We start from the raw sequence: 12,700 nt of genomic DNA on the forward strand, positions 1-12,700 counted from the left end.
GGAGGGGCATAAATAAAATAAAAATAAATCTTAAAAAAAAAGGTATCAGCAGGACTATGCCTCCTCTGAAATCTGTAGGGAAGAATCTGTCCCTTGCTATCTCCTGGCTTCTGGCATTCTCTGCCTCGGTGTCCAATTCTTCCTTTCTTCACCCTAATCCAGTTTGGCCTCATTTTAATTGATAACATCATCAAAGATCCTATTTCCAAATGGAGCACATTCAAGGGACTGGGGGCTAGGATTAGAACATTCCTACATTCCTTCTGGGTGGGGGAACACAATTCAACCTATGGCAGGAAGGATTGATTACAAAGGGGCACAGGGAAATTTGGGGAGTTGGTGGAACTTTCTATATCTTGATTGTGGTGGTAGATATGCAACTATGCACTTTTTTTTTTAAGATTTATTTTATCTATTTTTCCACACTCCCTTGTTGTTTGCATTTGCTGTATCTGTTTGTTGTGTGCTGGTCTTTTTAGGAGGCACCAGGAACTGAACCCAGGGCCTCTGATGTGGGAGCGAGGCACCCAATTGCTTGCGCCACCTCCGCTCCCTGCTTTGCTGTATCTCTCATTATGTTTTCCTCGTGTCTCTTGTTGCATCATCTTGTCACATCAGCTTGCCATGCCTACCTGTTGCGTCAGCTCGCTGTCTTGCTCTTCCTCTCCAGAAGGCACTGGAAACCAAACTTGGGACCTCCCATGTGGTAGGTGGGAGCTCAATCATTTGAGCCACATCCGCTTCCCACATAACTACGCACTTTTCAAAATTTACGGAAACATACACTAAAGAGGATGAATTTTACTATATATAACTTAGACTTTAATTTTTTAAAAAGAATGACTAAATGGGGAAAAAAACAAAATAAGACTCTAGACTCAATCACATTTTTGCATAACTTGGGAACTTTGCAAGTGACAGCACCCTTAATTATTCAGTTTGAGCATAAATTTCTATTTTTTCATTCATTCATTTACTCATTCATGAATTTGTTAATGATAAAGTGAAATCCCTTCAATCTACCACCCAATCCAAGAACCAGACATTATTAAAAATTAAGTCTACTGTGGGCCACTCCCCTAGACCTACTTCCCTCAAAGGGTAAACCACTATTCTGATTTTTTTTTTCTATAGTTCTTTTCACATATAAATCTTTTCACATATCAACTTGCCACTTTGGCTGGTCAAAACAGGTCAGATAACAGCAATTTCTTATGTTTTAATCTAATATTTACCTACACATTGTAGATATAGTTGTTTTTGAACTTTATTTTGTGTTAATTGTGAGCAATGCTTTTATTAACATTTTTGTGCAAGTCTCCTTGTTGTGCCCTAGGAACGGACTTGCTGGCTCTTAGAGTACATGAATGTTCAACCTTCACAAAAAAGGTGATTCATTTTCTGAACCCCAAATGAGAACGCAATGCGCCACTTGCCCCAGGTGGGAACGTGGACGAGATGTGGCAGGAGGGGCTGCTCTCGAGGGTGACTGGTGTGCAGGTATGTGGTGGGGCAGCTGTGGGATGAGAGGTGAGAGAGGAAGGGAAGCCCCCAACTGCCGTGGGCATCATCTTCCAAGAAGTCTCCCACCCAGGCTGGGCAAGGGAGGGCTTGGCAACCCAAATGGGGCAAAGGGCTCTGTCCTAATCTGTGTGTCCATCTTGGGGAGGCTCAAAAGGGGCGCAAGGGTAGGAAGTGGTGAGTCTTTGGTACAGCCTGGACAGGAAAGGGACTAGGCAACGCTGGAGCCTGGGGCCTCTTCCTGCTGGTCAGTTCACTTTCTCCTCCATTAGAAGAGTTCCTCCAGTCTGGGTCCCAGGAGTTCAGAGGCGTGAGGCTGTATGGCCCTGAGAGTCACCCGACTCATCCTCACTTTCCTTATCTTTCCTACATCCCTTATTTCACATTGCATTCAGTATCTTTTTTAATCCTTCCAGTTGGAGACAGGTACCATTATCTCCCCAGATGAGAAAGCCTTTTAAAGAGAGGAAATGACTTGCCCAAAGTCACATGGTCTGACTGAGCAAATAACTTCCTTTCCCTAAGCCTTGGTTTCCATGCCTATAAAATGAGAATGACACTACCCGACCTACCTTGCAGATTAAATAATACTCTGCTAGTAAGCGGTGTAGCATGGACCCTGGAGGTACTTCCTAAAACTTACTTGGCACTACTTTTATTGTTAAGTTGGGGATCAGGAACTGAGGACAGTGAGCCCTGACCTCTTTGCCACCCAGCGCTGTTCCTCTAGCAGAGACCCCCATGGGACGCAGTGATCCTGGCCCACTTTGGCCACCTCTGCTGATCAGGGATGTGTCCCTCAGGGCACAGCCTCACCCCTCCGAAGCCCCTAGGACCCTAGGACCCAGCGTGGAGGAACTTGTTTTCACCTGAGGATTTCTCCTAAGAGGAGAAAGTGAACTGACCAGCAGGAAGAGGCCTCAGGCTCCAGTTCTGCCTCAGGGAAGAAACAGGAACCCGGACAGTCATTCACTGGAGAATATTTGCGAGCACCCAGCATGGGGCCAGGCCCTGTGCAGGGCACCAGGAACACAGGAAACAAGCCCAGACCCGCCCCCCCTCCCCCATACTTAAAAAACAACAAAAACAGCGGGGTGCTGGTAAGGAGTTTTTATTTGACAGTCAGACTGGACTTGGGGGTCAAGGAAGGCCTCCCAGGAGGCCACCCTTAAAGAGCACCAACATGGCCTTCAAGGCCGGGCACGCCCTCCTTGGTGCTGAGCCTGCTAGGACCACCTGTCCCTTTACCAGGAGAGGAGCGGGCGCTCAGCTGCCCCGCCCTGCCCGCCCCACGGACCCGGGCTGGGCCGAGCGGGACCCCGGGCGTCCGCAGGCCGCAGGCCCGACGAGGCGCGACGCCCGCCCGGCTCCCAGGGGCGGGGCCTCCGCCCAGGTGCGCGGCGGCGGCGGCGCTTCGCGGCGGCAGGAAGTGTGTCCCCAGCGGCGGTCCGTGCGGCGCTCCCGCGAGACACTCACCTGGGCTCCAGGTGAGCGGCGAGGGGGGCGGGGGGAGGGGCCGGGCCGGCGGCGGCTCACCTGGCGGGACAGGTAAGCCTGGCGCGGGCTAGAGGGGGCGCTGACCAGGGCGGGGCCAGCGTCGGGAGACCCCCGAAGCAGCGCCTGGGCGCGGCAGGGTCCCGGGACTTGTTCTTCGGAGCCACCTTCCCACTTCCGGGGTGCCCGGGCCGGGCCGAGGAGCGGCCTGAGCGGGCGCCGGGGCTGGGCGGGCGAGCGGGGTGCGGGGGAGCCGGGTGCGCCCTTAGGGCTGCGCTGGCTTGGGGCGCGCCTCGGGTCAGTGCCGGGAGCGGGGAGGGGGCGGCGATCGCCCCGAGGAGCAGTGTCAGCGCAGGAGCGAGCTGGGAGGGCCCTTGCAGCTGGAGAGGGTGGTGCCCGCCCCGAGGGCAGTGCTGGGTCGGGGCCGTGCTTGCCCGGGGAGGCAGTGCCCGGGTCTGATTCTTTCTTGCTCCGGGGACTAAGCCGCGGATGGGGAAGTCGCGGGGGGCGACTTCGGGGCAGGAGACTGGAGGGTGCACGGGTGCCTGGAGCCGGAGCTGACTGCTGTTTCGTGAGCAGGGCTGGGTGCCCCTCCCGGCCCGGTATGTGAGGCTCGGCTGGGCACGGGGGTGGGGCAGAGGCTGGCGCGGCTGGGCCTGCCCTGGGGACCTGGAGGAGGGGACGGTGCACAACCAGACCCCTTTGTGTGTGCGCGTGCACAGGGACTTGGAGCGGGGGAGAAGGTGGGGGGCATCAGTGAGAAATCCGGGGCCCTTGGCTCCTGGGAAGATCCGTGAGGTGCCTTAGGGTGCGCAAAGACGGAACCCTCCCAGGTGTCAGGTACCTTGCTAAGGCCCCAGCACGCTGTAGCTAGTAGAAACCCTGCGGCCCATCAAGATAAGAATCTCTCCCTTTTTTACAGAAGAGGAAACTGAGGCTAAAAGCCTTGCCCCAGGCCACAATAGGAGCTGGGGCTCACTCCTCACTAAACCAGGTGACCAGTGTTCCTAGGATTTTGGGGATAAGGGGCAGCAACAGCAGCGAGATAGAGATATAGCCTGGAAATGGGCTGAGTTTGACTTCAGGAGGCCTGGGGGTGTAAAAGGGAGGGGGAAACTGAGGCCTGCCCCTCTCTGATAACTAATTTTTCAAGTGAAGATAATGGTACTTACTCATCGGGCAATTGTGAGGGGGTAAATAAGGCAGAACTCTTCTTGGGCTGGAACCCGTTTCTGGCCCTTTCCCTGCTGATTCGTCAGCATTTAGCACAGTGCTGGCAAATGGATAATTATTTGATGGGTTGATTTATTGAAGAGTAAATAGTGAGTCCTCCAGCCTGGGGTGGGGGAGGTGGCATTGAGGTTCATCATCAGTAACCCCTTGAAACTCGACAACCCAAGCCCCACAAAAAACTCAGTGTGGTTGAAACAATGCAGATATGGGCCAACCTCGGGCACAGGCAGCTCTGACTGCCGGCTCTCCTATCTCAGCCTCTAACCATCATCATTCTTTCGTCCTCCTCTGAGAGACAGGAGAGGTTAGTGGATAAGGGTCCAGCCATGCTGCTTGGGTACAAATGGCGGTGTGGTTTTGGACAAGCCATTTCATTTTTCTGTGCCTCGCTATAGTAATACTAGTAATAGTACTATCTATAAATAGGGTTGTGAGGATTAAATGGGTTAATACATCTAAAGCACTTAGAATAATGGGCACTGTCAATCAACCCTTCACTAGCATACTAGCTCTTAAGGGTAGGAGATAGTGTCTGTTTTACCACTACATCCAGAGATTTTAGAACAGTGTCTAGCACACAGCAGGCCGTCAGTAAATATTTGTTAACTGAGTGAATGAATGAATCCATACCCACCCCACATGCTTAAACTTTTAAAGGCTTTAAAGGTTTTTAACCACTTGCTACTCTGGGTTGGGAGGGACTTTAAAGTCTCCTATTATAATTTCAGTTTGTATACCTTTGGAGCCAAGCTCTCACCCTCTACTTCCACCTCCACCCCCCAAGGCTGCTGGGTTCCACTCTGGTCACCCTGGAGCGAAGACCTTTTTCCTCCCCCAAATCCCCTTTCCCATAGTTGTGGTTCTACCCCTGAGGTCACACAGAATGTGTCAGTCCCCTGAAGCACCTATTGTACCCTGTTCCAGGCACTGAGGCAGAAAGGAATCAGGCACAGTTCCTGCCCCTCAGAGTCCTAGTCCTTAGGGGATAGGCTTATCCTCAAAGAACCCAGCCGACAGCCCAGCAGAAGGCTGCGGAGGCGCTCCCATCTGACTAGCGGTTCCCGAGGGTCCTTGGAGAAGGAGTGCTGTGTGAGGCAGGGGGTGGGTTGAGGAGTTGCAGGAATAGTTAAAGAGCTCCCATATCCTCATCCCAGTTCACCAGTGGTTAACTTTCTCTCTATACATATACATACACCCTTATTTTTTTTTCATCCAAAATGTACAATTAATGGTATTTGGTATAGTCACATAGTTGTGCATTCACCACTTCAATCATTATTAGAGCATTTTCATTATTTCAGTCATAATAAAAAATAGACAAACAAACAAGAAAATTCTTCTCCTCTCAAACTACAGTTCCCCTGCTGTGCATAGCTGCTTTTGGCTATTCCTGCACAATTATTTATGTATGTATGTATTTATTTATTTATTTAGCAGTTTTATTGAGATATATTCACATACCATACTATTTATCTGAAGTGTACAATCAATGGCTTTTAGTATAATCACAATGTTGTGCATTTATCATCACAAAATAATTTAGAATAATTTCATTACTCCAAAAAGAAAAACACCACACCCCTTAGCATGCCTTCCCTAGCCCTACATAACCACAAATTTCATCTTTATAAGTTGATTTATATCTACATTTTATATAAATGGAATCATACAATATGTTACACTATGTATTTAATTCATGGCAACGCATACAGGATTTGTCCTTTTGTGTCTGACTTGCTTCACTCAACGTAATGTCCTCCAGGTTCATCCATGTTGTCATATGCTTTACTTCATTTCTTCTTACAGCTGCATAATATTCCATCATGTGAATACACCAGTTTGCTTATCCAGTCATCAGTTGATGGGTACCTGAATTGTTTCCAACTTTTGGTAATTGTGAATAACGCCACTATGAACATTGGTGTGCAGATGTCTGTCTGTGTCACTGCTCTCAGTTCTTCTGGGTATATACTCAGTCCCTTTACCTTTAATGCATCACTATATATTTCCTAAGAATGAGAACATTATCTTATGTAAACACAGTAATCAAGTTCAGGAATTTTTACTTTGGTATTATACTATTAAATATTATACAGTCTATTTTCAAATCTCACCAATTACCCAGTTTCCATATTTTCTCTCAATCCAGGATCACATGTTGCATTTAGCCATGTCCCTCAACTTAGGTTTGTTGGGTGTTTCCTCAAGATTATATTCACACACAGAATGTTAAGCATTTTTGGCAGGAAGACTTCATAAGTGATGTTGTAGCTTTCTTAGTGCATCCAATCAGGAGACACATGATGTCAGTTTGTCCCATTATTGGTGATGTAAACTTTGATCTCTTGATTAAGGTCGCATCTTCCATCTTTCTCCAGATTTGTGTTGTTGTTGTTGTTGTTAGGTTCTCATGGGTGTCGCAAGTAGAAGGGAATGGAGATGGCCAGAATGGGGGCCTTGGTGGTATTTGGATGAGATGATGCTGGCCTGGTTTAGGGAAGTGGTACTGATTTGCCCAATGCACTCAGCCTATTTAGGGCTAGATTTGGGAGTGGAACACAGATATCCTGGCTCCAAGTCCCAGGTTCCAGGGCCCCAGTGTCATTAAATCAGGGATAAAAGAGTAAGGGATCATGGTCTCAGAAAATCCAGGCTAAGAATAGTTACCACCCAGTATCCCCAACAAGTGTTCAAGTTCCTTCCCCAATGCACCACCACATAATCTTTCTTGACTCCTTCAGGCAAAGTTATTTACTCCCACAATTCCTCATATATTCCACATGTTCCATCCTAGGGTTTTTGTTTTTTTTTTAAGACTTGTTTATTTTATTTATTCCCCCACCCCACCCACCCTCACCCCCATTTTCTGTGCTCTGTCCATTTGCTGTGTGTTCTTCTGTATCTGCTTGTCTTCTCTTTAGGTGGCACTGGGAACTGATCCTGGGACCTTCTGGAGTAGAAGAGAGGCATTCAATCTCTTGTGCCACCTCAGCTCCCTGGTCTGCTGCATCTCTCATTGTCTTCCCCCTTGTCTCTTTTTGTTGCATCATCTTGCCGCACCAGCTCTCCACTCAGGCCAGCACTCCATCAGGGCCAGCACTCTGCATAGGCCAGCTCTCTGCTCAGGCCAGCTCACCATGCAGGCCAGGTTGCCTTCATCAGGAGGCCCTGGGAATTAAACCCTGGACCTCCCAAATGGTAGATGGGAGCCCAATTGCTTGAGCCACATCCGCTTCCCTTAGGGGTTTTAAGCATCCATTTTCCCCTACAAAACCATGTATGAAGCATTAAGAGCAGTTTCTTTTCTCTTTTTTTTAAGACTTATTTATTTTATTTATTTCTCTCCCCTTCCCCCCTCCCGCCCCAGTTGTCTGTTCTCTGTGTCTATTTGCTGCATCTTCTTTGTCCACTTCTGTTGTTGTCAGCTGCATGGGAATCTGTGTTTTTGTTGTGTCATCTTGCTGTGTCAGCTCTCCGTGTGTGCGGCACCATTCTTGGGCAGGCTGCACTTTCTTTCACACTGGGTGGCTCTCCTTATGGGGCGCACTCCTTGCGTTTGGGGCTCCCCTACACGGCAGACACCCCTGCATGGCAGGGCACTCCTTGCGCGCATCAGCACTGCGCAGGGGCCGGCTCCACACAGGTCAAGGAGGCCCGGGGTTTGAACCGCGGACCTCCCATGTGGTAGACGGACGCCCTAACCACTGGGCCAAGTCCACTTCCCAGGAGCAGGTTCTATAGTTCATTCATCTTTGGTTCTGCAGTGCCCAACACAGGGCCAGACTAAGTATGGGATGAATGAAGTCTTAGCACTGGGTTTCCTAGTAACCAAGCCAAAAAGGGAAAGGTTTATTTTGTGGTTCAGCTTTCTTGCCTTATCAAAGGAAGCAAAATAGTACTTGGCATTAAATGTTATGAGGAGGGCAAGTCTGAGCCATTTATTGACAGGGAACCTGTCACATTCCTGTGTCTCATTTGAAAGAGGAAGGGAAGGTGGTAATGATCAAGTTCCGTAGCAAGTCACACAGAAAGGCATTTGCTGAGCAGCCTCAGAGTTTCTGCAGTGGACTCACCAACAGCCAGATGAACTGGAGGAGACTGTTCTCCAGAAAGTGGACTCCCAGGAGATTTTGAAATCTGAGTTAGACCCCAGAGAGAACTTCCTCTTTGGGGAAGGAGGGGCACAAAAAATGAAGGTTTATGGGCATATTGGGCCCATTCATATCACAGACCTCCCCAAAACTAGAAGTCTGAAGCTCCTTAGAAGGTCAGCCCAGAAGATTGTCCCTGACCTCTGACCCTGACCCCTTCGTGGCCTCCCCCACAGGTACCTGGCTGCAGCAAACCATGCAGTGAGCCATGCCCCGCCCTGGACACCCCCGCCCATCATCTGGGCCGCCGCGCTTGGGACCCTGGGAGCAGGCAACAGAGCTATGCCTGGAAGCCTATGATGAGTCACCCCAGCGCCCTCCAAGCCGTCGCACCCGCAAGCCAGACCCCAAGGACCCTGGCCACCACGGGCCCGAGAGCCTCACGTTCATCTCTGGCTCTGCCGAGGCGGCCGCCGAGCCCTCCACCTGCTGCGCGCTCTGGCGATCCTGGGTGTGGGACTGGTGCCGGGCTGCCTTCTGCTTCCGCTACTGCCGGGATTGCCTCCAGCGCTGCGGCAACTGTGTGCAGGGCAGCAGCCCCTGCTTATCCACCAGGGACTCCACGGAGGGGGCCGTCGAAGCCAGCTGGGCCAAGGACCACAATGGGATGCCCCCCAGCCCTGACCGCGCACCCCCCGGCCGGCGGGATGGCCAGCGGCTCAAGTCGACCATGGGCAGCAGCTTCAGCTACCCTGACGTCAAGCTCAAAGGCATTCCCGTGTACCCCTACCGCAGCACCACCTCCCCAGCCCCTGATGCAGACTCCTGCTGCAAGGAGCCACTGGCTGAGCCCCCACCCATGCGGCACAGCCTGCCTAGCACCCTTGCCAGCAGTCCCCGGGGCTCTGAGGAGTACTACTCTTTCCATGAGTCGGACCTGGACCTGCCTGAGATGGGCAGCGGCTCCATGTCGAGCCGAGAGATCGACGTGCTCATCTTCAAGAAGCTGACAGAGCTGTTCAGCGTGCACCAGATCGACGAGCTGGCCAAGTGCACTTCAGACACTGTGTTCCTGGAGAAGACCAGCAAGATCTCAGACCTCATCAGCAGCATCACGCAGGACTACCACCTGGATGAGCAGGACGCTGAGGGCCGCCTGGTGCGCGGCATCATTCGCATCAGTACCCGCAAGAGCCGCGCCCGCCCACAGCCCACGGAGGGGCGCTCAACGCGGGCTGCTGCCCCTGCTGCTGCTGCCCCTGACAGTGGCCATGAGACTATGGTGGGCTCAGGCCTCAGCCAGGATGGTACGTGGGGCCCAAAGGGGCCGAGGAGCAGAGTGGAGGAGGCTCTGGCCAAGGGGAGGTTGGACGAGGGTCTCTGCCCACTGTGGGCCCACCTCCCAGCCAGTCCCTCATCTGCCTCCTCCTCCTTTCCTTTCTCTCAACTCTGCATCCTTCCCCCACTCCTACCTTCGCCCTTCCCAGTTTGGCCAGGACTGGGAAAGTGTGAGGAGCATCGAGCCCCAGGAGCCCTCTGCCCATTGCTGCTGTCCCCAGAAAGGAAAGGTGCTCTCCCCACTCAACAAGCGCACCCAGCAGGCTCCTCCTCTCCCTGCTACCACCTGCCGCAGTCGTTTTCAGGCCTAGCCTGGTTAACAGGATCCAGGGACCTGTGTGAATTTGGACCCCTGGCCTGACCTGGCCAAACTAAAATCTCCATCCACCCACCCACCTCTGCACAAACATGTGCACACACACACACACATACCCCTTGTGAATCCATGTGTCTGTGTTTCAAATATTATTTCCCCTGCCCAGGGGTGAGTGGCCCCTCCCTCCGTGGGCTGGCGGCAGAAGGAGGAGGGGGCTTGAGAGGACGTGATACTGACCATTGCCCACATTCCCTTCCTAGAACTGACGGTGCAGATCTCCCAGGAGACGACGGCAGATGCCATCGCCAGGAAGCTGAGGCCTTATGGAGCCCCAGGTCTGGTCCTGACCTGAGGAGGCATGCGGCAAGGCCCGGGTCTGCCCTAGAGGCCTCCCACATGCCCCTCTCCCAGCTTCCTCCTGGGGTGGGTGAGGATGGAAGCAGAAAGAGGCCGGGGGGCTGAGTGGCCACAGACCCATCCCAAGCCTGCACGCTGACTTAAAGCAGTTCAGTTGGGAGGGATTCAGGGGGGCAGGTGCCCAGACCAGGCAAACCAGAAGTGATCCAGCCCCAACCGTAAGTTTAGGCTGCTGGGGAAGAAACTAGAGGGCGGAAGGGCGGCTGGCCCGGTGCTGAAGAGGCACCCAGTGGGGTTTCTACCTTCTCCTTGGCCTTCACCACCACGTCCTGGGACTGGGGTCATTCCCCTTTTGTAGAGCGGGAGGCTGGGGCTCAGAGACGTCCAGGAACAGTGGGTCACCCAGCAGGATTAGGCTGACCCAGGCTCACCCCTGCTGTACTTCTCAGCAGGCTTCCTCGGGCGGTGGGACCTGGTGACCTCCTTTCCTTCTCTGAGTCTCTTGTTTCTCCCTCCCCTCCCCCATCCAGGGTACCCAGCCAGCCATGACTCATCCTTCCAGGGCACGGACACAGACTCATCAGGGGCACCCCTGCTCCAGGTGTACTGCTAACCCCACTGGGCCCAGCAGCTGCAGACCCTTCTAGAGAAGCACAGCCTACAGAATGGAAAGGGGGACCGGGACTCCCTTTGTGAGAGGCTGGGCAATGAGCCCAGGAGCAGTGCCCGCTATGGCTCCTCCTGCCTTGGCTGACTGGCACGGGGACCATGTGCATTTCACTGGGCCATGTGTTCACAATGACCCCTGCATGCCCAGCTGGCCTGACCCCTGCCTGAGCCTGTTCCTTTCTGCCCATGGCCTTCGGACAGCCTGGGTCATGGAAAGCAATGGCTTTGAGAGTTACCTTCTCTGAGACTGAATCCTGACTCTACACCGGTATTACGCCACCTTAACCCATTATGCGAACTTCTGCCTTCTTAGGAGGCCCTGAGAGCTATAAGAAGCTTGTCTTAAATGGACTGGGTTGGGAGGTGGGCAGCGCCCACTCCAGGTTAGGAGAGCTCATCTTTTGTCTGGCTCTTGGTTGGTGTCCTATATGCCTATGTGACCACGGTTGCAAGTACAAAGATAACAGTTGTCTACCAGTCGTCTCGGTTTGACCCTGTCCGTCTGTCCCAATTACCTGACTGCTGCCTGGAGCAGGAGTTAGGATAGAGGCGCCCAGCCTGGCTCCGGGCCATGGGGCTCGAGTCAGAAGGATCTCCACTCTGCCACTTGCTGAGTTGCCACTTATGTAAACTGGGAATAAAAATGCTCCCCTCAGGCTCACTGAGCTCCAGGGGTGAGAGAACCAAGCGGTGTCTGTACCTGAGAAGGCCTCCGCTGATGTCTTCTGTCCCTGTTGAGTTCTAGGCAGGCCTAGCTGGACCCCACTGCTGCCCCAACAGGTCCACTGCCTGTAGCTGGCCTGCTCCGAGCCATCCTTACATTTCCCCAAGTCTCTGAGCCTTGGGCAGCCCCAGCCCAGCTTTGGTGCTGCTGCTCCTTCACACCTCTCCCTAGTCTGACAAAGCAGTGTGTGGTTTTCACTCTTCTTGGCCTTCCCATCAACCCTGGAGTGGGGCCATTATCCTTCCACAGAGGGGTAGGGGCTCAGAGAGGCCAAGGAACTGTGGGTCATGCAAGCAGGGCTCTGGGTCCGGACGCTGGACTCCTGGCAGTCTTGCCCCAGGCTGATAAGTGGACCTCCTGGGGCCAACAGTAGGGCCCCTTATTTGGGGCCCAGAACCCAGCTGGGTTCAGGGGTAGGTCCTGGTTAGCTGCGCCTCATGCACGGGAGGGCTCCTTCAGCAGGGAGGCCAGGGCGGGCCACCACCAGCTTTCTTTTTTTCATAATTCTCCAAGTCTTCAAAGCACACATAACAGTAAAGTAACATTAGCATGAGATGTGGCAGGATGTCATGTGTGCACATGGGTTTGTGGGTAAGTCACTCGCCTGAACACTGTGGCCTGACTCCTCGAGAACACCTGTCTCGATGGATTACAAGTTATCTCCATGAAACAACTTTTGCTCATACTTTTCTGGGATCTGAGGGCACTTTTCTCCTCCAGGACATATTGTTCTCTTCCCCAGATTCTCTAGCTCTTTAACTTGACTCTGGCCTTGTATTCCTCACAGCACACACTTAATTGGTCCCTATTTACATACCCTCTGAATATTCTCCCTGACGTGGGCATCCAGAGGTGCGCCAAGATCTTTCCTGACTTCCCCTTCTTCCACATAGGGACTGTAGTAGTTCGTTTTCAACAAAATTGCACCACAGGGGTTGCTGCATGGCTGGAACCCTG

At 52.6% G+C, this 12,700-nt stretch overlaps 1 protein-coding gene across 2 annotated transcripts; it reads left to right on the forward strand.

Moving 5' to 3' along the window:
- Positions 1-2,949: 2,949 nt before the first annotated feature.
- KDF1 (keratinocyte differentiation factor 1) lies at positions 2,950-11,706 on the forward strand. Of its 2 annotated transcripts, none has more exons than XM_004478760.5 (4): positions 2,950-3,008; positions 8,576-9,646; positions 10,254-10,328; positions 10,881-11,706. In XM_004478760.5, exons 2-4 carry the CDS (start codon positions 8,608-8,610, stop codon positions 10,961-10,963), a joined length of 1,197 nt encoding a protein of 398 aa, XP_004478817.2. In that variant the 5' UTR covers positions 2,950-3,008; positions 8,576-8,607; the 3' UTR covers positions 10,964-11,706. The 2 variants fall into 2 exon arrangements, with proteins under 2 accessions (XP_004478817.2, XP_004478816.2); XM_004478759.5 differs by having other exon boundaries at positions 2,993-3,069.
- Positions 11,707-12,700: the final 994 nt, after the last annotated feature.

This window comes from Dasypus novemcinctus, chromosome 9, assembly GCF_030445035.2.
Source record: "Dasypus novemcinctus isolate mDasNov1 chromosome 9, mDasNov1.1.hap2, whole genome shotgun sequence".
Lineage (NCBI taxonomy): Eukaryota > Metazoa > Chordata > Mammalia > Cingulata > Dasypodidae > Dasypus > Dasypus novemcinctus.

Coding starts and splice junctions, on each gene's coding strand:
- KDF1 (XM_004478760.5), top strand. CDS start 8,608: ATGCCCCGCCCTGGACACCCCCGCCCATCATCTGGGCCGCCGCGCTTG. Junction 9,647..10,253: donor CTCAGGCCTCAGCCAGGATG/GTACGTGGGGCC, acceptor TTCCCTTCCTAG/AACTGACGGTGCAGATCTCC. Junction 10,329..10,880: donor GAGGCCTTATGGAGCCCCAG/GTCTGGTCCTGA, acceptor TCCCCCATCCAG/GGTACCCAGCCAGCCATGAC.